This window comes from Somniosus microcephalus, chromosome 23 (genome assembly GCF_052327205.1).
Source record: "Somniosus microcephalus isolate GS21.2 chromosome 23, FLI_Smic_1.0, whole genome shotgun sequence".
NCBI lineage: Eukaryota > Metazoa > Chordata > Chondrichthyes > Squaliformes > Somniosidae > Somniosus > Somniosus microcephalus.
The window spans coordinates 67,245,951-67,270,805 of record NC_141009.1 but is presented as its reverse complement, the minus strand read 5'-3'; the positions used below and the strand labels follow the sequence as shown (position 1 = coordinate 67,270,805).

The 24,855-nt window shown below is 49.7% G+C and overlaps 1 protein-coding gene and 1 long non-coding RNA gene across 3 annotated transcripts in view; one reads left to right on the top strand and one right to left on the bottom strand.

The window, feature by feature from the left end:
* LOC147101933 (neutrophil cytosol factor 2-like) overlaps window positions 1–24,855 on the bottom strand; it is a 97,089-nt gene that overhangs the window by 12,018 nt on the left and 60,216 nt on the right. The window contains exons 7-9 of the mRNA XM_085965157.1: window positions 18,629–18,685; window positions 2,337–2,456; window positions 5–150 (exon numbers count right to left, since the gene is read on the bottom strand). Of these exons, the coding sequence (XP_085821283.1) occupies window positions 5–150; window positions 2,337–2,456; window positions 18,629–18,685 (323 nt within the window). The remainder of the gene's footprint in view (window positions 1–4; window positions 151–2,336; window positions 2,457–18,628; window positions 18,686–24,855) is intronic.
* Window positions 6,261–11,317, top strand: LOC147101934 (uncharacterized). 2 transcript variants are annotated; one of them, XR_015073395.1, is made up of 2 exons: window positions 6,261–7,175; window positions 10,111–11,317. It is a non-coding gene; the product is annotated as an uncharacterized LOC147101934 (long non-coding RNA). The 2 variants fall into 2 exon arrangements; XR_015073394.1 differs by having other exon boundaries at window positions 10,095–11,317.

The window sequence follows — 24,855 nt, the reverse complement described above, 5'->3', positions numbered from 1 at the left end:
GCACCTTAATTGTATCTGTCCTGACTGTCGGCCCAGTTTGGATTTGACGACGCTCAGAAGGTCAGTGTAGGAGATGCCTGGCTCCACCCTCGTTGCCACTGTGTACTCATAGTGAACCTTCATTATCACAGAGTCAGGATGCAAGCAGTCCTGATATGATCAAGAACAATGGCACACCGTTAGAAAAATTATAAACAGATGCACTTTTACTGCCCCATTGTTCACCATTTTCTATTCCCCCCACCCCTAGGTGGAATCTGTGCTTTGTGTGGAATGGAAAAGTGACAGATTTTGGAGCCCATGTTCGCAATAAGTACTTCTGGCATCAGATACAGCCTTGAGGTTCAAGCTAAGAAGATCCGCTCTCCACTGTAGCAGTGTCAGAAGTTGTCTTCTTGGAGTGAGCTAGATTTTCCCACCTCACTCTTGCTGGGAAGCCCAACTGGAATTAATAAAAAAAGTCAGTGATTAAAAGTGGAAAAGTCCCCAGTCTCAGATGGTATCCAGAAATCATGGGAAGCAGGAAATTTGCCAACCGATTGGACAGTGGCAAATGTTACATTCCCGTTCCAGAAACGGGAAAGGGATGAAGGAAGTTACTGAGAGGGCAGTTACACTTAATCAACGTCAGCAAACTTTGAGAGTCCAGAATAAGGGTTTAAAGAGTGAATACTTAGCAAGTCATAAACTAATGAAGACCACTCGGCCAGGGTTGGTCAGGGTTTGTCCAGGGTTGGTCAGGCTCCCAGAGTCTGTAAAGGTGATGTAATAGATGTTTCAGATTGTGTTTGATAAGGTGTCACATCAGAGATATGTTCCAAATTAAGGGAGATAGGCCTGGAATTTCCTCTGATTTATATCAGTGTTGATCTGGTAAAGAAATGTACACCCGTCACTGGCCTCGAGAGATACACGGACATTTCCTGCATATGCTCATTTGAATATGCATTGGTGTAAAACCTGGTGTAAAATCAGTGCAAACAGCTAAACCAGCAGGAACATTCTGTGCAGAATCCTGTTTAGCCTGCCCTATTCCCAACTGTAGGGGACAGGCAGGGAGGCAGGAGCACTGTTGGCTCTTTCACTGAATATCTTTCCAATATTATGAAGTTTTAACAGAAATATGCTCGCTCAGGCACCATCTGTGTCCCGAGGGCACCAGGGCAAGGCACCACCAGAGGTGAAGAACAAACAACTTCATTACTTCACACCCTCCAGCCGGACGGAGAGACTGGGGGACATTGAGAGCTGGACGGAGAGTCTGGGGGACATTGAGAGCTGGACAGAGAGACTGGGGGACATTGAGAGCCGGATGGAGAGACTGGGGGACATTGAGAGCTGGACGGAGAGTCTGGGGGACATTGAGAGCCGGATGGAGAGACTGGGGGACATTGAGAGCTGGACGGAGAGTCTGGGGGACATTGAGAGCTGGACAGAGAGACTGGGGGACATTGAGAGCCGGATGGAGAGACTGGGGGACATTGAGAGCTGGACGGAGAGACTGGGGGACATTGAGAGCCCAATGGAGAGACTGGGGGGACATTGAGAGCTGGACGGAGAGTCTGGGGGACATTGAGAGCTGGACGGAGAGTCTGGGGGACATTGAGAGCTGGACGGAGAGACTGGGGGACATTGAGAGCCCAATGGAGAGACTGGGGGGACATTGAGAGCTGGACGGAGAGTCTGGGGGACATTGAGAGCTGGACGGAGAGACTGGGGGACATTGAGAGCTGGATGGAGAGTCTGGGGGACATTGAGAGCCGGACGGAGAGACTGGGGGGACATTGAGAGCCGGATGGAGAGACTGGGGGACATTGAGAGCTGGACGGAGAGACTGGGGGACATTGAGAGCTGGATGGAGAGTCTGGGGGACATTGAGAGCTGGACGGAGAGTCTGGGGGACATTGAGAGCCGGATGGAGAGACTGGGGGACATTGAGAGCCGGATGGAGAGACTGGGGGACATTGAGAGCCGGACGAACAGACTCTGGGGGTGTTTTCCCTCCTCTTGCTACAAACAATCCGAGTGGGATGGGATGGCAATGAGGACCTTATGTCTGACGCCCGTCTCACCACATGGTTGGTAGATAGAGATCCCCAACAACAAAGCTCAGTCAGTGAAGAATCACAAGAGACTCAGCAATGACACTGTGCAGGAGAGCAGGAGCCCTGGGACCAGTAACTACCCCAGGGCCCTGGTCTGAAGGGCCTGGAGTCAAGGGTTAGGTTTAGCGTCGGGGTCAGGGCCTTCAACACCCTCATTTGGTCAATAACCAGACTCCTGTAAGTACCCAGAATCCCTGTGCAGAACATATACCATTTATTAAAAGGCTTTACCTTCCCAGATACTGCTGCTGATGAGAGAGTCTTTGAATGTATTTCTCCTCCAGTAGGCTCTGGTCTGCTGGGCGGGATCTGGGGAGCTGTCTGACCAACATTTCCAGATCCTTGCCTTTGCTGCCACAAAAAAGTAATCTTAAATCTCAATCTCAAAAAGCAAAAATGCAATGAGAAAGGGTTAATTAATAACCTTGTAGTAAAGGGCCTCGGGGAAGAGTGATCATAATATGATGGAATTTTATATTAAGTTTGAGAGTGATTTAGTTAAGACTGAAACTAGGGTCTTAAATCTGAACAAAGCAAACTACATAGGTATGAGGATGAATAGGCTAAAGTAGATTGGGAAACTAGATTAAATGATATGATAGTTAAGATAAGCAATTACAAACATTTCAAGAACTAATTCATAATTCGCAACAAATATCCATTCCCTTCAGGAATAAAAAGCCCAGGGAAAAGTGGTTCAACCATGGCTAACAAGAGAAGTTAAAGAGAGGAATAGATTAAAGAAAGAGGCTTAGAATGTTGCCAAAAATAGTAAGCCTGAGGATTGGGAGGATTTTAGAGTTCAGCAAAGGATGACCAAGAAATTGATAAAGAGAGAGAAGATAAAATATGAGAATAAACTAGCAAGAGACATAGACATTTGCTGTCAGCGGCGAAGCAAAGGTGTTCAGCATTGGCCTGAAGAAAGCTAGAATCATAGAATCATAGAAAGTTACAGCACGGAAGGTCATTTCAGCCCATCGTGTCCGCGCCGGCCAACAAAGAGCTATCCAGCCTAATCCCACTTCCCAGCTCTTGGTCCGTAGCCCTGCAGGTTAGAGCATCCCAAGTGCACATCCAAGTACTTTTTAAATGTGGTTAGGGTTCCTGCCTCTACCACCCTTTCAGGCAGTGAGTTCCAGACCCCCACAACCCTCTGGTGAAGAAATTTCCCCTCAAATCTACTCTAAACTTTCCACCAATTACTTTAAATCTGTGCCCCCTGGTTTTTGACCCCTCTGCTAAGGGAAATAGGTCCTTTCTATCCACTTTATCTGTGCCCCTCATAGTTTTATACACCTCAATAAGGTCTCCCCTCAGCCTCCTCTGTTCCAAGGAAAACAGACCCAGCCTATCCAGTCATTCCTCATAGCTAAGATTCTCTACTCCCAGCAACATCCTTGTAAATCTCCTCTGTACCCTCTCTAGTGCAATCACATCTTTCCTGTAATGTGGTGACCAGAACTGCACGCAGTACTCTAGCTGAGGTCTAACTAGTGTTTTATACAGTTGAAGCATAACCCCCCCTGCTCTTGTATTCTATGCCACGGCTAATAAAGGCAAGCATTCCGTATGCCTTCTTAACCACCTTATCTACTTGGCCTGCTACCTTCAGGGATCTGTGGACATGCACTCCAAGGTCCCTTTGTTCCTCTACACTATTCAGTGTCCTACCATTTAATGTGTATTCCCTTTCCTTGTTAGCCCTCCCCAAATGCATTACCTCACACTTCTCCGGATTGAATTCCATTTGCCACTGTTTTGCCCACCTGACCAATTTATTGATATCTTCCTGCAGTCTACAGCTTCCTTCTTTAGTATTAACCACACAGCCGATTTTAGTATCATCTGCAAACTTCTTAATCATACCCCCATATTCAAGTCAAGATCGTTGATATATACCACAAAAAGCAAGGGACCTAGTACTGAGCCCTGCGGAACCCCACTAGAAACAGCCTTCCAGTCACAAAAACACCCATCAACCATTACCCTCTGCTTCCTGTCTCCGAGCCAGTTTTGAATCCAACTTGACATTTTACCCTGGATCCCATGGGCTTTTAACTTCGTGACTAGTCTGCCATGTGGAACCTTATCAAAAGCCTTGCTAAAGTCCATATACACTACATCAAATGCACTACCATCATCTACCCTCCTTGTTACCTCCTCAAAAAATTCAGTCAATTTGTCAGACACGACCTTCCCTTAACAAATCCGTGCTGACTATCCTTGATTAATCAGTGTCTTCCTAAATGAAGATTTTTCCTGTCCTTCAGAATTCTTTCCAATAATTTTCCCACCACCGAGGTTAGGCTGACTGGCCTGTAATTACTCGGTCTATCCTTTCTCCCTTTTTAAACAAGGGTACCACATTAGCAGTCCTCCAGTCCTCCGGCACCAAACCTGAAGCCAGAGAGGATTGGAAAATGATGGTCAGGGCCTCTGCAATTTCCTCTTTTGCTTCGCTTAACAGCCTGGGATACATTTCATCCAGGCCTGGGGATTTATCCACTTTTAAAGCTGCTAAACCCCTTAATACTTCCTCTCTCGCTATGTTTATTTCATCTAATATTTCACACTCCTCCCCCCCCGATAGCAATGTCTGCATCGTCCCTCTCCTTTGTGAAAACAGACGCAAAGTATTCATTAAGAACCCTACCGACGTCTCCCGCCTCCACACACAGATTACCCTCATGATCTCTAATAGGCCCTACCCTTTCTTTAGTTATCCTCTTACTCTTAATATATTTATAAAACATCTTTGGGTTTTCCTTGATTTTACTTGCCAAGAATTTTTCATCCTCTCTCTTTGCTTTTATAATATCTTTTTTAATTGCACCCCTGCACTTTCTGTACTCCTCTAAAGATTCTGGAGTATTTAGCCCTCGGTATCTGTCATACGCCTCCCTTTTCTTCTTTATCCTACCCTGTATGTCCCTAGACATCTAGGGGGCTCTAGATTTGTTAGTCTCACCTTTTTTCTTTAAGGGCACATGTTTGGTTGGAACCCTCTGGATCTCATCTTTGAATGCTTCCCACTGCTCTGACACTGATTTACCTTCAAGTAGCTGTTTCCAGTCCATTATGGCTAAATCCCCTCTGAGCTTAGCAAAATTTGCTTTTCCCCAATTTTGAATTTTTTTATTCCTGGTCTATCCTTGTCCTTTTCCATAACTATCTTAAATCTAACAGAATTATGGTCACTAGCGCCAAAATGCTCCCCCACTGATACGCCTTCTACCTGCCTAGCTTCATTCCCTAAACCTAAGTCCAGGACCGCCCCCTCCCTTGTTGGGCTTGCTACATACTGGCTAAAAAAGTTCTCCTGGATGCATTTTATGAATTCCGCACCTTCTATACCCTTCACACTCATTTTATCCCAGTTAATATTGGGGTAGTTGAAATCCCCTACTATTACTGCCCTATAGTTTTTGCACTTCTCAGAAATGTGTCGACATATTTGTTCTTCTATCTCCCTCTCACTGTTTGGGGGTCTGTAGTACACTCCCAGCAGTGTGATCGCCCCTTTTTTATTTTTCAATTCGACCCATATGGCCTCGTTTGATGATCCCTCCAACATATCATCCCTCCGCACAGCTGTAATAGTTTATTTAATCAATACCGCGACCCCCTCCCCTTTTACCTCCCCCTCTATCCCATCTGAAAATCCTGTAACCAGGAATGTTGAGTTGCCATACCTGCCCCTCTTTCAGCCACGTCTCTGTAATAGCTATAATATCAATACCTGTGCCTTCAGCTCATCTGCCTTGTTCGCTATACTCCTTGCATTGAAGTATATACCATTTAGTACAGGCAAACCTCCTTGTTGACTACTATCTAGCCCTTGATTCCTCTGTCCTTCCAATTTACTTTCTACATTTTTGTTTTCCAATTCCAGTTTTTCTTCCCTCCCTATTGACTCTACTCTTAGGTTCCCATCCCCCTGCCAAGCTAGTTTAAACCCTCCCCAGCAGCACTTGCAACACCCCCCCCCGCCCCCCCCGTGAGGATATTGGTCCCGTTCCTGTTGAGGTGCAACCCGTCTGGCTTGTAGAGGTCCCACCTCCCCCAGAAATGGTTCCAATTCCTCAGGAATCTAAAGCCCTCCCTCCTACACCATCTCTCGAGCCACGCATTCATCTGCTTTATCTTCCAATTTCTGAACTCACTAGCACATGGCACTGGTAGTAATCTGGAGATTACTACATTTGAGGACCTGCTTTTTAACCTCTTTCCTAGTTCCCTAAACTCTGCCTGCAGGACCTCATCCCTCTTCCTACCTATGTCGTTGGTGCAGTGGAAACGTGAATAAAATGGACAATGAATTGGCTTACAAAAATGGTTTGGATTTGGAAATGGGAATAAAATGGGCAATGAATTGGCTCACAAAATGGCTTCACACAAGACAAGTCTAGATTAAATTAAAAAGCAGCCCCAGCTTTGCAGAGTGCAAAAGCTAGCAGAACAGAGAAATACCTGCCCCAGCCTGAGGCCAAGTATTAACGAAGTGCTAACGACCAGATCAGGGTCACTGAAAGGGCCTAACTGCTGACTAGAGAATGATTGACTAGCCATTGTTCGGTGCCCACAGCAGTGAGGCAAGTCAGGACTTGCCTGCCAGACTGAAGACCAGATCATGGTCAAACCGAAAGGGCTTGAGTGATCCCTTATTGGAGAACGCTTGTTGCCAGGGAAGTGATGTAAGGAAACACTTGTTGCCAGGGAAGTGATGTAGTGACCCTTGTCCAACGGTATAATAGGGGCTTCCCCACAGGTATTCTCTCTCTTAGCCAGAAGGCGTGTGGAACATCAAGAGGGTCAGACATCTCCCGGGGACGTAAATGCTGGCACCACGTGTCTAACCCGGTGTGACCCTCGGGACACGAATGTACTGTCGATATGCTGTATGACCACTCCGAACAGTAATGAATAAAATGATGTTGTTTTAACTCTCCGAACCCTCGAGCCTGGAATTCTTCGCGCTACGGAACTCAAGACGAGGACCAGAAAAACCCGGTTCTTACAGCTTGGCGTAGTCGGCAGGATCGCAAGACATCAAGAAAGGGGAAAAAGGTAAGCACTGGAATTTATTGTGCCCTTTTTGCACCCTGTCTCTGTGATCTTTATTGAACGAACCAACCGGGTAGCGTACCTTCTGGCTGGCGGTTAACGGAGCACAGGTCCCATTGCTAGCTAGCACACGGCGGAGTCCGGGATGACTCTAGTCTATTTTAAACTTATTCGTTACGTCTACGACCTGTGCACAGGTCCCATTGCTAGCTAGCACGCGGCGGAGTCCGGGACGACTCTAGTCTATTTTAAACTTATTCGTTAAGTCTACGACCTGTGGCAACATGACGGAACCAAGTAGAAAACCAACGACGGAAAAAGGAGGCAGAGCCCCTCCTGAGACCACGTTAGAAGAAATAGTAATCCAACTCAAACAGTATATAGAAAGTACATTCGATGTCCCACAACATGAATATAATATCGAACAAAAATTTGGTGCCTCAAAAGGACAATGGTCCCTTGATGATATAAAAAGAGCATGGGGCAAGACCACCCGTATGAAAGGAGGGAAAAGAAAAACGGGCTGAGTATTGGCCACCTTGAAACAGTGTAGGCAGAGAGGGGAAATAACTCGGAAGGCGGCAGAGGCCAAAGAGAAAGAACAAAAAACAGCTCTCCACGAACAGATAACAAAATACAAAGCCGAGTTAGAGAAACACCAAAAATGCCTTGAAAAAGCAAACGAAAGAGCAGAAAAGTGGAAGGCAAAAACCAAGAAAGAAAGGGAGATACACAGGGAAAATAGGGAAAATCCCAGAGTGGTGACGACTACTCCAACACCCTTGTATCCTACCTATCCTGCAGCGCCCCCTACAGCCCCTCCGGCATATGAACAGCCCACGCTCCAACCCCGATCAAACGAAGCCCATATTGCTATAATAAATACCCCTCTTACGGACTCATCAGATGAGGAAGATATAACCAAGAAACCACCCCCACGCCTTGCCCCCATCAGGTTACAAAAACATGAAGTAGGCGGCCGAAATCTCCGAATTTATACCTACTACCCGGCCAACCCAAAAGATATAGATCAATGGGCAACTGATATGCCGCATCCAAAGAAAAGCGGAGTAAAAGCCTGGCAGTTCCTGGAACGAAAAAGAACAATCTATAACCGGCACCCATTTGATGGATGCCAGGTTATAGCAGTAGTAGTTAGCGCAAGAGAGTCGGCCGCCCTGACAGCAATAGTAAATATGGCCGTCACCAGACGAGCAAACGCCCTACTTAAATCAGCCAGACAAGCACACCAAGTGGCCTTAGCGGCGCACCAAGCAGCCAACCCACCTCCAGCTGTCGGAGCCCAACCCCCCGCCGTACCACCTCCCGCACCACCAGTCCTAATAGTCCCCCCTGACCTAGCTCTGATAGAATCAGAAGCCGATAGGACAGAAGGGTGGACGGCCATTAGAAATTGGCTACAGGAAAGGGGCCCGACCAATCCAGACTGGTCCAAAATAGCCTCCTGTGTCCAAAAAGAAAAAGAAGACCCCAATGACTTCGCCGGTCATTTCGCCAACCAGTGGTTAGAGTACTCTGGCATGGGACAGAATACCGAAGCAGAGGTGGATGCCTGCACCCATGAACCATTGAAAAATGCCTTTATGAATGGTTTGAGACCTGACCTGGCAAAATTGGTAAAATTAACAATGGCAAACTGGAAAACAAACGCAGTTTCTTTTGCGGACCTGACCCAACAAGCCGTAACCCAGGATAGAGAACACTGCCCAGCTCCGAGCCATGAAACTAAACCCCCCGGAGCGAGTAAACTCTGCACCCCCCTGGGAAAACCCAGATAAGAAACCAGGCAATTGACACAAATGTGGGAAAGAGGGACACTGGGCTAGAACATGCCGAGTGGGCAACAGGGGTAGAGGAAGAGGTGGGGGAGGACAATGGCAAGGACAGGCAGTCCCAGATAATCAACCCGGCACAAATCCGTGGCAGACCCTGGGCGCCGCCGGCCTGTATGACACCCAGACAATTACCCCCTCCCCACCGACCCTTAGCCCTGGAGAGATGGCGATGGTAGAAATGTACCGGAACTCAAACTTCACCGGAAGGGAAACCTTCGACAGCATGGCCCGACAGCATTCAAAAAACCAATAGACCCCACCAACGAACCCCCGAAGGTAGAGGTACCTTGGCAACTGAGAGCTTTAATCACCCAAGCCAGGGACGGCCTCTATATGACTTTGTTGGTGGGAAAAACAGATCACTCACCCCCACTGGAAGTAGACTGCCTATTGGATACAGGAGCAGAATTAACGGTCTTCCCCACACAATATGCCCAAGACTGCCCATTAGATGGAAAGACTAAGGTGGTGTATTTAGCAAGCGAGACTTTTAACTACAGTGTAATCGACCGAGGGAAATCTCGGGGAAGAAACTGGCTCTCGAGAAAGTGCCGAAAGTTGAGCAGCAGAGGGCTGAGACACAGGAACTACCCTTACACAATCCCGAAATGGTCCTTTACACGGATGGGTCATCCTTTGTGAAAAAAGGAACCCGATTGGCAGGGTGGGCGGTTACAACAGAATTCGATAGAACCCACAAAATGACCTAGTGTTTCGGCCCCCATGAAACAAGGGAAAAAGAACTTTGCAGACTACTACAAATACAATGGTCATTGCATTGCCCATACCACCCCCAATCATCGGGACAAGTGGAAAGAGCAAACAGGACAATTAAACAACGGCTCACTAAGTATCACTCTGAAGGAGTGCCATGGCCTCAGGCCCTACCCCTTGTCCTATGTAGTATTCGAGCCATCCCGAATAGGACCACTGGACTCAGCCCCTATGAGGTCGTTACCGGTAGACCAATGTCGCTACCCGGAACAATAGATCTACGTAGGGCTGACATTCATCTTCTAAGTGACACAGTACTAAAGTATTGCAAAGATCTAACAGATGCTGTCAGTTTTGCTTCCCAACAGGTCAGCGCAGCTTGGCAAGAACCCCCACCGGGAGGACACAGCTTAGTCCCCGGGCTACAAGTTTGGGTAAAGAAAATAAAGCCAGCCCCTCTGGAAGACAAGTGGGAAGGTCCGTATGTCATCCTGTTGACCACAGGAGCAGCCGTGAAAGTACAAGGAAAGAAAGCTTGGATACACGCGTCACACATGAAAAGAGATACGACAGGAGCCCCAACAGAAGGATAAATTGGACTTATTGTGTACCATGATTCCCATACATGGCTGAAAACATTGGGGCAGAAATTAATGTATGGTTTGATTGTTATAAGTGGTGTAATTTTGGGAATTATTATTTTTGTAAATATTATCAAATGTTGTATAAGTCGTGCAGGAGCTACTATACCCCCTCGCCTCTCCCGAATTAGGGTAGAAGTAGACACAGCAAAGCAGGGGGAACCCCCAGAGGAAGCCTGTTCGGTCCTACACAGTTATCTGTAAATTCGAAATTAAAACCCTTTTGGTTGTATTCATGGCCAGAACACAAACAAAACGGAGCCACGGGGTATGTTCTTGATAAAGTGCACTATCAAGAGGATACCTTGTATATAATGATTCTTGTAGATTGTATAAAGAATCAAAGGGAGGGATGTGGAAACGTGAATAAAATGGACAATGAATTGGCTTACAAAAATGGTTTGGATTTGGAAATGGGAATAAAATGGGCAATGAATTGGCTCACAAAATGGCTTCACACAAGACAAGTCTAGATTAAATTAAAAAGCAGCCCCAGCTTTGCAGAGTGCAAAAGCTAGCAGAACAGAGAAATACCTGCCCCAGCCTGAGGCCAAGTATTAATGAAGTGCTAACGACCAGATCAGGGTCACTGAAAGGGCCTAACTGCTGACTAGAGAATGATTGACTAGCCATTGTTCGGTGCCCACAGCAGTGAGGCAAGTCAGGACTTGCCTGCCAGACTGAAGACCAGATCATGGTCAAACCGAAAGGGCTTGAGTGATCCCTTATTGGAGAACGCTTGTTGCCAGGGAAGTGATGTAAGGAAACACTTGTTGCCAGGGAAGTGATGCAAGAGGGTCAGGCATCTCCCGGGGACGTAAATGCTGGCACCACGTGTCTAACCCGGTGTGACCCTCGGGACACGAATGTACTGTCGATATGCTGTATGACCACTCCGAACAGTAATGAATAAAATGATGTTGTTTTAACTCTCCGAACCCTCGAGCCTGGAATTCTTTGTGCTACGTAACTCAAGACGAGGACCAGAAAAACCCGGTTCTTACAGTACCGATATGGACCACGGCCTCTGGCTGTTCACCCTCCCCCCTCAGAATGCCCTGCAGCCATTAAGTGACATCCTTGACCCTGGAACCAGGGAGGCAACATACCACAAGCTGCCCACAAAAGATCTTGCGATCTCTGTGGAGAGAATTTTGCCTTTTTCAATGCGCAAGTGATTTCAGTACAGTGTAGTGGGTAATCTCAAGCGTGCTTTGCTGAGATGTCAACAGCTGTCTGAGCAGCCAATAATATTGCAGAATTCTTAGATTCAGGGAAGCAGAAAAAGAGAACCTACTTTTATCCTGACTTTTTAAAAATGTTACAGAGAGCAAAACAAAGATTGGGGCTCTCACATGGGGATAAAGTAAACCTGAAATAAATATGAATAAACTTAAAAAAAAATTTACTTTTTTTAAAACAATTTTTTTAAAAATAATTTTTATCATAATGGAGAAATTTAACACTCCACAAAATTAAAATTAGTTTTTGAGGACCATAATGTTTGTTTAGCAGTCAATACGCTGTTAAAACCCCAGTTACGCCTAACCATCGAGGCCTAACATTTAATGGGGAATTTAACAGCAATATTAGTGTGGAAAATGTTTTCATCAGTTTCACTGATTGCCAGTATTGGGGGAGGGGCCACAGTGCAGCCAGTTTTGGAGCAGTGAATGACTGACCACAACTTCAGGATTTCTGCGTTTAGCTGCGCATGTTTTACATCCAAGTTGCGGTCAGTTTCAAAGGGGTAATAACAGTGAACGCTGTTAGTTCGCCGTTATTACTCACTGGAAATTCCGGCCCATTATTGTAAAAGCTTCTATAGGTATGTAAAAACGAAGTGTTTAGTGAAAGTAAACGTGGATCCCTTACAGGCAGCGACAGGAGAAATTATAATGGGGAATAAGGAAATGGCAGAGAAATTAAACAAGTACTTTGTGTCTGTCTTCACAAAAAACATTCCGGAAATAGTGGGGAACCAAGGGTTTAGTGAGAATGAGGAAGTTAAAGAAATTAGTATTAGTAAAGAAATAGTACTGGAGAAATTGATGGGACGAAAAGCTGAGAAATCCCTGGACCTGATGGCCTACATCCTAGGGTTTAGGTCTCCTTAACTAAGGAAGGATATACTTGCCTTAGGGGGAGTGCAACGAAGGGTCACCAGACTGGTTCCTGGGATGGGGGGATTGTCCTATGAGGATTGAGTAGACTGGCCTATATTTCCTGGAGTTTAGAAGAATGAGAGGTGATCTCATTGAAACATACAAAATTCTTATAGGGCTTGACAGGGTAGATGCAGAGAGGATGTTTCCCCTGGCTGGAGTGACTAGAACCAGGGGTGACAGTATTGGGAATGGTACCACAGTGGTAATGTCACTGGGCTAATAATCCAGAGTGACTAGAACCAGGGGTGACAGTATTGGGAATGGTACCACAGTGGTAATGTCACTGGGCTAATAATGCAGAGTGACTAGAACCAGGGGTGACAGTATTGGGAATGGTACCACAGTGGTAATGTCACTGGGCTAATAATGCAGAGTGACTAGAACCAGGGGTGACAGTATTGGGAATGGTACCACAGTGGTAATGTCACTGGGCTAATAATGCAGAGTGACTAGAACCAGGGGTGACAGTATTGGGAATGGTACCACAGTGGTAATGTCACTGGGCTAATAATGCAGAGTGACTAGACTAATGATCACAGAGACATGAGTTCAAATCCCACCATGGCAGCTGTGGAATTTAAATCCAGTTAATTAAATAAATCTGGAATAAAAAGCTAGTGTCTGGTTCACTAACGTCCTTTAGGGAAGCAAATCATCCATCCTTACCCCAGTCTGGGTCAATATGTGACTACCCCAGGGGGCTGTTCAGTCGGTGAGTATATTCAAGACAGAGATTATTGGGAAAGTGGATTTGTGGTAGAAGCTCAGCCATTGAATGGCGGAGCAGGCTCGAACTGCTCCGATTTCTTATGTTCTTAAAATATCCCCTCTCTCTAACCCAGGGGTCACTGGACAGTGATCAGGAGCAGGAACCCTGGCTGATTTCCCCTCTCTCTAACCCAGGGGTCACTGGACAGTGATCAGGAGCAGGAACCCTGGCTGATTTCCCCTCTCTCTAACCCAGGGGTCACTGGACAGCGATCAGGAGCAGGAACCCTGGCTGATTCCCCCTCTCTCTAACCCAGGGGTCACTGGACAGTGATCAGGAGCAGGAACCCTGGCTGATTTCCCCTCTCTCTAACCCAGGGGTCACTGGACAGTGATCAGGAGCAGGAACCCTGGCTGATTTCCTCTCTCTCTCTAACCCAGGGGTCACTGGACAGCGATCAGGAGCAGGAACCCTGGCTGATTTCCCCCTCTCTCTAACCCAGGGGTCACTGGACAGCGATCAGGAGCAGGAACCCTGGCTGATTTCCTTTCTCTCTAACCCAGGGGTCAGTGGATAGTGATCAGGAGCAGGAACCCTGGCTGATTCCCCCTCTCTCTAACCCAGGGGTCACTGGACAGTGATCAGGAGCAGGAACCCTGGCTGATTTCCCCTCTCTCTAACCCAGGGGTCGCTGGACAGCGATCAGGAGCAGGAACCCTGGCTGATTTCCCCCCTCTCTAACCCAGGGGTCACTGGGCAGTGATCAGGAGCAGGAACCCTGGCTGATTTCCCCCTCTCTCTAACCCAGGGGTCACTGGACAGCGATCAGGAGCAGGAACCCTGGCTGATTTCCCCTCTCTCTAACCCAGGGGTCACTGGACAGCGATCAGGAGCAGGAACCCTGGCTGATTTCCCCTCTCTCTAACCCAGGGGTCGCTGGACAGCGATCAGGAGCAGGAACCCTGGCTGATTTCCTTTCTCTCTAACCCAGGGGTCACTGGACAATGATCAGGAGCAGGAACCCTGGCTGATTTCCCCTCTCTCTAACCCAAGGGTCACTGGACAGTGATCAGGAGCAGGAACCCTGGCTAATTTCCCCTCTCTCTAACCCAGGGGTCACTGGACAGCGATCAGGAGCAGGAACCCTGGCTGATTTCCCCCTCTCTCTAACCCAGGGGTCACTGGACAGCGATCAGGAGCAGGAACCCGGTCTGATATCCCCTCTCTCTAACCCAGGGGTCACTGGACAGTGATCAGGAGCAGGAACTCTGGCTGATTTCTCCTCACTCTAAAATGTACTTCTCATTAATTTAAATGATGTCTCATGTTCCTACTGTCCTAGCCTAAATTTATGTTTGCTAATCGATTGTATTTAATACTAGCTGAAGTGCCCGGCGGTGCCAAGGCTTTTTCGAGGGCATGTTGTTGTTGGAAGAGAGAGAGAGAGAGCGACTGGGGGGGGGAGGGAGGAGGGGAGGGAGGGGGGGCAGGGGGGGAAGGGAGGGCGTGGGGGAGGGACGGGGGAGGGAGGGGCGGGGGGGAAGGGAGGGGCGGGGGAGAAGGGAAGGGGGGGAGGGGGGGAAGGGAAAGGGGGGAGGGGGGGTGGGGCGGCGTGGGGGGGGGGGCGGCACGGTGGGGGGGAGGGAGGGGAGGGAGGGCCCCCCGAGGGTTGCGGCCCCCCCCCGAGGGTCGCGCCCCCCCCCCGAGGGTCGCGCCCCCCCACCGTGGGTCGCGCCCCACCCCCCGAGGGTCGCGGCTGCTGCAGAGGGTCGCGGCCCCCCCCCGAGGGTCGCGCGCCCCCCCGAGGGTCGCGGCCCCCGTGGGTCGCGGCCCCCCCGAGGGTCGCGCCCCCCCCCGAGGGTTGCGCCCCCCCCCGGGTTGCGCCCCCCCCCCCCGAGGGTCGCGCCACCCCCCGAGGTGAAGACCGCCGATTGTGGCTGTGCGAGACGGCCGGCGGGGCCGGTTGCCAGGGTAACGCTTGACGCTCAGCAAGCCCCGCCCCCCGGCTGAGCCAGAGAGAGAAGCCGCATCTCAGCTCCTGCTGTGCGCGCACCCTAGCGGCGCTGGGCTGAGGCTCGGCCCTCCAGCCTTCGAGTGGGGCCGGGAGGTGCCTAGCTCGGGCGTGGGTGCGAAGGAGAAGCCGAGGCTTCGAGGCCTACCTGGAAAAACGGGGAAAGGTAGGAAAATTAATGAGATTAGATAAGTTAATTCGTTTCTAAATCATTTTTTTTTTAAAACAATATGTGTTTTAAAAGCAACGTTTTTTTTAAAGACGCAGAAAGCGGGAAACAGAAAGGAAAAGTTTGGAATCAAGATGGCGGCGACTCACCTCGGTTCAGAACGATAAGGCCCGGCCACACACGCACCGATTGGCCCGGCGGCACACGCCAGCAACCCGGCGTACGATTGGTCGAGCTCGAGGTCACTCTGTCGCTAATGAGCGGATAATGAGATGCTAATGAGCGGAATGTTAAGGTTTTTCGGATACCGCGGGCGCGATTTCAGCCCGGCCGAAACGTAAATACCCTTAAAACCGTCTCGGAAGGGTAAGCTTTCTTTGGAGGTAACGCGCGCGTAGGTACGCCCTGTAACTTTTGAGCGCATACCCGACAGACGCACACGCGATGACAGACAGACAGAATGACAGACAGACAGAAGTACCGATTTATTTATATATACTTGCTGAAGTGCCCGGCGGTGCCGAGGCTTTTTCGAGGGAATGTTGTTGCTGGAAGAGAGAGAGAGAGCGACTGGGGGGAAGAGAGAGAGCGACTGGGGGGAAGAGAGGGAGGGGAGGGGGGGAGGGGAGGGGGAGGGGGAGGAAGGGAGGGGGGGAGGGGAGGGGAGGGCGAGGGAGTGCGGGGGGGGGAGGGGAGGGGAGGGCGGGGGGGGGAGGGGAGGGGGGAGGGGAGGGGGGAGGGGGGGAGGGCGGGGTGGGAAGGGAGGTGGGGAGGGCGGGGGCGGAAAAAGAGGGGGGAAGGGAGGGCGGGGGGGGAGGGAGGGCGGGGGGCCCCCCCGAAGTTCGCGCCCCCCCCCAAGGGTCGCGGACCCCCCGAGGGTCGCGCCCCCCCCAAGGGTCGCGGCCCCCCCCCCCGAGGGTCGCGGCCCCCTCTGAGGGTTGCGGCCCCCCCCCACCGAGGGTCGCGGCCCCCCCCGAAGGTCGCGCCCCCCCCAAGTGTCGCGGCCCCCCCCCCGAGGGTCGCGCCCCCCCCGAGGGTCGCAGCCCCCCCCCGAGGGTCGCCGCCCCCCCCCCCACCCCCCCCGAGGTGAAGACCGCCGATTGCGCGCGCAGCAGGAGCTGAGACGCGGCGTCTCTCTCTGGCTCGGCCGGCGGGCCCGGTTGCCAGGGTAACCGTGACGCTGACCAAGCCCCGCCCCCCGGCCGAGCCAGAGAGAGAGACGCCGCGTCTCAGCTGCTCCTGCTGCGCGCGCGGCCCCCCCCCCCGAGGGTCGCGGCCCCTCCCGAGGGTTGCGGCCCCCCCCGAGGGTCGCAGCCCCCCCCCGAGGTGAAGACCGCCGATTGCGGCTGTGCGAGACGGCCGGCGGACCCGGTTGCCAGGGTAACGCTGAACGCTCAGCAAGCCCCGCCCCCCGGCCGAGCCAGAGAGAGACGCCGCGTCTCAGCTCCTGCTGCGCGCACACCCTAGCGGCGCTGGGCTGAGGCTCGGCCCTCCAGCCTTCGAGTGGGGCCGGGAGGTGCCTAGCTCGGGCGTGGGTGCGAGGCCTACCTGGCAAAACGGGGAAAGGTAGGAAAATTAATGAGATTAGATAAGTTAATTACTTTCTAAATCATTTTTTTTTAAAACAATATGTGTTTTAAAAGCAACGTTTTTTTTTAAGACGCAGAAAGCGGGAAAAGGAAAGGAAAAGTTTGGAATCAAGATGGCGGCGACTCACCTCGGTTCAGAAGGATAAGGCCCGGCCAGACAGGCACCGATTGGCCCGGCGGCACACGCCAGCAACCCGGCGTACGATTGGTCGAGCTCGAGGTCACTCTGTCGCTAATGAGCGGAATGTTAAGGTTTTTGGGATACCGCGGGCGCGATTTTAGCCCGGCCGAAACGTAAATACGCTTAAAACCGTCTCGGAAGCGTAAGCTTTCTTTGGAGGTAACGCGCGCGTAGGTACGCCCTGTAACTTTCGAGCGCATATCCGACAGACGCACACGCGATGACAGACAGACAGAATAACAGACAGACAGAAGTACCGATATATATATATAAGATATAGATTTGATATCCCTCAGTGAGAACCCCCCCCCCGCCTTCAACGAGACTGTAGAGTTAGAATTCCTCTCACTGATCCACACAGCTCACGACCTTTACATTGGGACCTGTCCTGTTGCCCCTCTCTGTACCCTCCCCAGTCCTGTTGCCCCTCTCTGTACCCTCCCCAGTCCTGTTGCCCCTCTCTGCACCCTCCCCAGTCCTGTTGCCCCTCTCTGTACCCTCCCCAGTCCTGTTGCCCCTCTCTGCACCCTCCCCAGTCCTGTTGCCCCTCTCTGCACACTCCCCAGTCCTGTTGCCCCTCTCTGCACCCTCCCCAGTCCTGTTGCCCCTCTCTGCACCCTCCCCAGTCCTGTTGCCCCTCTCTGTACCCTCCCCAGTCCTGATGCCCCTCTCTGTACCCTCCTTAGTCCTGTTGCCCCTCTCTGTACCCTCCCCAGTCCTGTTGCCCCTCTCTGCACTCTCCCCAGTCCTGTTGCCACTCTCTGCACCCTCCCCAGTCCTGTTGCCCCTCTCTGCACCCTCCCCAATCCTGCTGCCCCTCTCTGCACCATCCCCAGTCCTGCTGCCCCTCTCAGCACCATCCCCAGTCTTGTGTCCGATCTCTAACAGGGTGAGCAGAGTAGAACTCAGGACCCCAGTGTGTTGCAAAGCCCCCGTACAACCTCAGGAGATTTCTACTGCCTTACTCTAGATATAACCGCTCATCAGATTGTTGACATTTCACCACACAATGCATGTCCCAGACCCCTCCTTCAGTCTCTACCAAGGAGTGTTAAATTTCACCACACAATGCATGTCCCAGACCCCTCCTTCAGTCTCTACCAAGGAGTGTTAAATTTCACCACACAATGCATGTCCCAGACCCCTCCTTCAGTCTCTACCAAGGAGTGTTAAATTTCACCACACAATGCATGTCCCAGACCCCTCCTTCAGTCTCTACCAAGGAGTGTTAAATTGCATTGCCAATTTCTCGGTCCAGATCAGCCAACTGAGCGCAGAATCTGGTGTCTGGTTTGTCTGACTCAGAAGCTGATCAGGTCCCGAGCCTGTGGGATACCCTTTAAAACAATTCCAGCCATCTAATCGGAGAGAGGGCAATCACACAACCTCCAGCAGTCGAAGGAATGAATCAACCTCACCATGTTGCCTCTGCCTCCAGCTGAAACCTTCATGTACGCAGTTGGAATTAACCCTCTCTATAAGCAAAAAGAAATCAGTATTATTTTTGTTATCAAGAAAACTGAGCAGTATGAATGTGAATGGAGTGGAGACACAGCAGTTGGACACAGTCCGTGGCTCTGTGGTCTGGAGCCTATTTCAATGCCGTTGAATGTCAAGGGGCAGTGGTTAGACTCTCGCTTGTTGGAAATAGTCATTGCCTGGCACTTCTGTGGCATGAATGTTACCTGCCACTTATCAGCCCAAGCCTGAATGTCATTCGGGTCTTGTTGCATGCGGGCATGGACTGCTTCATTATCTGAGGAGTTGTGAATGGCACTGAACACGGTGCAGTCATTGGTGAACAATCCCATTTCTGACCTTATGTTGGAGGAAAGGTCATTGATGAAGCAGCTGAAGATGGTTGGGCCTAGGACACTGCCCTGAGGAACTCCTGCAGCAATGTCCTGGGGCTGTAATGATTGACCTCCAACCACCACAACCATCTTCTTCTGTGCTCGGTATGACTCCAGCCAGTGGAACGTTTTCCCACCCGATTCCCATTGACTTCAGTTTTACTAGGGCTCCTTGATGCCACACTTGGTCAAATGCTGCCTCGATGTCAAGGGCAGTCAGTCTCACCTCACCTTTGGAATTCAGTTCCTTTGTCCATGTTTGGACCAAGGCTGTAATGAGGTCTGGAGCCGAGTGGTCTTGGCAGGACCCAAACTGTGCATCAGTGAGAAGGTTATTGGTGAGTAAGTGCCGCTTGGTAGCACTGTTGATGACTCCTTGCATCACTTTGCTGCTGATTGAGAGTAGACTGATGGGGCGGTAATTGGTCGGATTGGATTTGTCCTGCTTTTTGTGGGCAGGACATACCTGGGCAGTTTTCCACATTATTGGATAGATGCCAGTGTTGTAACTGTAGTGGAACAGCTTGGCTAGAGGCGCGGCTTGTTCGGGAGCACAAGTCTTCAACACGACAGCTGGGATGTTACCGGGGCCCATAGCCTTTGCTGAATCTTGATATCATGTGGAGTGAATCGAATTGACTGAAGACTGGCTCCTATGATGGTGGGGACCTCAGGAGGAGGCCAATATGGATCATCCACTTGGCACTTCTGGCTGAAGATGGTTGCAAACACTTCAGCCTCGTCTTTTGCACTCATGTTGGGCTCCATCATCATTGAGGATGGGGATATTCATAGAGCCTCCTCCTCCCGTTAGTTGTTTAATTCACGACTGGTGTGGCAGGACAGCAGAGCTTTGATCTGATCCGTTGGTTGTGGGATCGCTTAGCCCTGTCTATAGCAGGTTCCTTCTGCTTTTTAGCATGCATGTAGTCCTGTGCTGCAGCTTCCCCAGGTTGGCACTCATTTTAGGTACACCTGGTGCTGCTCCTGGCATGCTCTTCTACACTCCTTATTGAACCAGGGATGGTCCCCTGGTTTGATAGTAATGGTAGAGTGAGGGATATGCCGGGCCACGAGGCTACAGATTGTGGTGGAATAGAATTCTGCTGCTGATGGCCCACAGCGCCACATGGATGTCATAGAAACATAGAAGATAGGAGCAGGAGTAGGCCATTCGGCCCCTCGAGCCTGCTCCGCCATTCAGTGAGATCATGGCTGATCATCCAAACTCAGTACCCTGTCCCTGCCTTCTCCCCATATCCCTTTAGCCTTAAGAAATATATCGAACTCCTTCTTGAAGATATTTAATGAATTGGTCTCAATTGCCTTCTGTGGTAGAGAATTCCACAGGTTCACCACTCTCTGGGTGAAGAAATTCCTCCTCATCTCTGTCCTAAATGGCTTAGCCCTTACCTTTAGACTGTGACCCCTGGTTCTGGACTCCCCCGCCATCAGGAACATTCTTCCTGCATCTAGTCTGTCTAGTCCTGTTAGAATTTTATAAGTTTCAATGAGATCCCCTCTCATTCTTCTAAACTCCAGCAAGTAAAAGCCCAATTGACCCAATCTCTCCTCATATGTCATTCCTGCCATCCCAGGTATCAGTCTGGTGAATCTTTGCTGCACTCCCTCCATGGCAAGAACATGCTTCCTCAGATAAGGTGACCAAAACTGCACAGAATACTCAAGGTGTGGTCTCACCAAGACCTGGTACAACTGCAGCAAGAAATCCTTGTCCCTGTACTCAAACCCTCTCGCTACGAAGGCCAATAAACCATTTGCCTTCTTAACTGCTGTGGAAATATAGAAAAAGGGGGGCAACTATAGATTGCAAGGCTTGCTGGGATATCATATTCGGTCAACTTAGAATTAGAGCTTACCTCAGCAACTAATACCAGACAAGCTGTCAGCAGCTGTAACAACAATGAGGATGTGATAACCGAAACCAGACACAACAATGAGTAAGGGTCGAGAAAAGGGTAGTCCCTATAAGGAGATGGTAACTGTTACTAGGCAAAGACGAGTGTTGATTTGATAACACTGTTAAAGTGGTTAATTAGAGAAGAATAACATCGCTGAGGAACTTGTTTACTTAAGTGTATAGATATGCTGCGATTACTGATGATTTTCGGAGTTGGTAGCCTAGCCCTTGACTAGGCACTCTCCCCTTGTGCACAAGTAAAATAAACTAACAATCTGACGGTACTGCTTGTGTGTTAGAGTCTTACTCGGAGTCGAGATTTCGACAGTATTACTTGGAGGTTCCACCAAGATCGCTTACTACTTGCCGGTGCGTAAACGGACAAAAACACGGTGACTCTCTAAGGAGGGACCCTAACTGGCCAGTTATCGGTGATATTTTAGTCACTAAAGGGGCCCTTCCTTGGACGGTGCGCGAGTGTAGTCTGTTTGTCTCGGTGGGAGTACTGCGATCTGTAAGACTCATTTCAGGGTTGAGTTGAAATTTTTGTAATCACTTCCTCTTTCAGCTTGATGGTAAAAGAAGACAGATTCCGAAAACTTGAACCCTGAAACAGGCCGGGCAGATTGTATAAGGGGAAGGTAAGAAAAGATGTCGCTAAGAGGTCCCTGTTTCTTGTGTGATAGAAACAATTATCCTTGTGTGATAGGATAAGTACCCTTGTGTGATAGGGTAAAGGTGAAAAGGGACAGAGTCCGTGTGTGATCGGACCGATCCTTGTTGGATAGGATCTTAGAATTATTAAACTACTAGGTTCGTTAAGAGGTCCCTGTTTCTTGTGTGATGGAAACAATTACCCTTGTGTGATAGGGAGAAATAAGAAGGGACGTGATCCTTGTTTGATAGGATCGATCCTTGTGTGATAGGATCTTAAAGTTGTTAAGTTGCTGTGTTAAGGACTCAGTCTGTAGGGGCGTACAATGCAGACTGAGAATTGACTATATGTTTAGTTAGAGCATAAGGATTATGATCTGTATACATACCCCTTTGGTCTTCGCGATTTTTATTATCTTCGTAATATTATTATGTGCGTATTTTTGTGCGTCAATTGTCTGTGAGCTCGAAGGAAGACATAACAGGGAACTCAATAAGGGAGGTTGTGTCTCAGAAACACTTAAATTGGTGGAGAGTAAACAGTGATCAGTTGATCGATACACCCATGGTCTGTGTCCAACAGTATCTCGCACACCCAGACTGAGCCCGAATTAAGAGCCCAAATGGGTCACATGACGGTCAGATGAAGTGGGCGTAGAGAACTCGGTTGGAACGGAAGGATTGTGATTCCGAATACCTGTTGTTGTGTATGTCCCTTTAAGGGAATAACTGGTCTCAGACTGCAGTACCGGCAGTGACCACCCCTGTATAAGAGGCCCTAGCAGGCTTCTGTAGTTTCAGTTTCCAGGTTGTCTCCATTCAGTAAAGACTTGTTAAACCAACTCCTGCATTCCGTGTCTCCATTAACACACGGATCTAATACTCGTGTAAGAAACAAACTTACCTGCAACTCGGCAGCACCTCAGACGACGTTATTGAAGGTCAAAGCCAGAAGAAAGAGAAAAAAAAAAATCCAAAGAAACTCGAGAAACGGGCGTCGACCATGGGCAACCGCCCTCCAAATCATCGGATTGAAAACTTGCAGGAGAGACTGTCGAGAGCCAGGCTTGGTTCCCCAGTCTGTGGTTTCCCAGCTAATCGGGCTGGTGGCAGGTAGTGCACTGATCCTTCCTGGGCTGCGGCGGGCTAGAGCTCGATCGGGTGGCTCTGCAACGGGGCCGGGCAGCGAGTCGGGAAGCAAGAGAGAGGGTGGAGCACACAGGGCGCGGCCGGTGCTTCGCAGCCGGGCAGCGTTCGGACCTAAGAAGAGGGAGGGAAGTGTCCCAGAGGGTCCGCTCCACGGCGGGAACGGTTCTTCAATTAACGGAGCAAATATTGAAGCGCGATAGAAAAATAAAAATACCGTGGAGGACAGCGTTGGCAGCAGTGGCAGCGGCGGGAAAGCGCGGGAGGCGCCATCTCAACTCGGCGGGGAAGAAGGAAAAGCGCGGGAGGCACCATTTTAGATTTTTAAGATGCCAAAGACTGGCGATATCACTGCCTTCGATAATGCAATAGAAGACTGGACCACGTATGTGGAAAGAGTCGAGGTATATTGCGAGGCAAACGAAATAGCCGATGAGAAAAAGGCATCGGTATTGCTAAATTTAATGGGTGCAAGAACATACGGCCTATTGCGGGACCTGATTACTCCAGCCAAACCGAAGGCGAAGAGTTTTAATGAAATTGTTGCTATCCTACAGGAACACCTAAATCCTACACCGCTGCTGATAGCAGAAAGATTTAAATTCCACAGGAGAAATCAGCATTAAAATGAGAGCAATGCTGATTACCTTACGGAACTACACAAGCTATCAAAGCACTGCCAGTTCAGAGCAGGACTGGCAGATACCTTACGGGACAAATTTGTCTGTGGACTCCTGAGTGAAGGAAACCAGAAGAGGTTACTCTCAGAGAAAGAGCTGACGCTAGATAAGGCTTTCAGCGTGGCAGTATCGTATGAAGCAGCAGCAAGGGGAGCTGCGGAAATACAACAAAAGCCACAGGAATACGGCACCCACGAAATGACACGGGGATTTGCAAAATATTAAGGGCAAGAGGATAACCAGGGAAAGGGTAGGGCCCATTAGGGACCAAAGTGGCAATCTGTGTGTAGAGCCAGATGATGTAGGCGGGGTTTTAAATGAATTTTTTGCATCTGTGTTCACTATGGAGAAAGATGGTGCAGACATAGAAATCGGGCAAGGGGGCTGTGACATACTTGAACATATTAGCATCGAGAGGGAGGAGGTGCTAGCGGTTTTAGCAGGCCAAAAAGTGGATAAATCCCCAGGCCCGGACGAGATGTATCCCAGGCTGCTGTGGGAGGCAAAGGAGGAGATTGCAGGGGCTCTGACACAAATTTTCAGAACCTCTCTGGCCACAGGGGATGTACCAGAGGACTGGAGAACAGCTAACGTAGTACCATTATTCAAGAAGGGTAGCAGGGATAAACCAGGGAATTACAGGCCAGTGAGCCTAACATCTGTGGTAGGGAAATTATTGGAAAAAATTCTGAGGGACAAAATTAGTCTCCACTTGGAGAGGCAAGGATTAATCGGGGATAGTCAGCATGGCTTTGTCAAGGGTAAATCATGTCTGACAAATCTGATTGAATTTTTCGAGGGGGTGACTAGGTGTGTGGATGAGGGAAATGCTGTGCATGTGGTTTACATGGACTTCAGTAAAGCTTTTGACAAAGTCCCGCATAGGAGACTGGTCAAGAAGGTAAGAGCCCATGGGATCCAGGGTGCCTTGGCACGTTGGATCCTAAACTGGCTGAGTGGCAGGAGGCAGAGGGTGATGGTCGAAGGTTGCTTTTGTGACTGGAAGCCTGTGTCCAGTGGGGTACCTCAGGGATCGGTGCTGGGTCCCTTGTTGTTTGTGATCTACATAAATGATTTGGATGAGAATGTAAAAGGTATGATCAGTAAGTTCGCAGATGACACGAAAATTGGTGGGGTGGTAAATTGTGAGGAGGAAAGCCTCAGGCTACAGGACGATATAAACGGGTTGGTCAGATGGGCGGAAAAGTGGCAAATGGAATTTAACCCTGAAAAGTGCGAGGTGATGCATTTTGGACGGACAAATAAGGCAAGGGAATACACAATGAGTGGTAGGACCCTAGGAAGTACAGAGGGTCAGAGGGACCTTGGTGTACATGTACATAGATCCCTGAAGGCAGCGGAACAGGCAGATAAGGTGGTTAAAAAGGCAT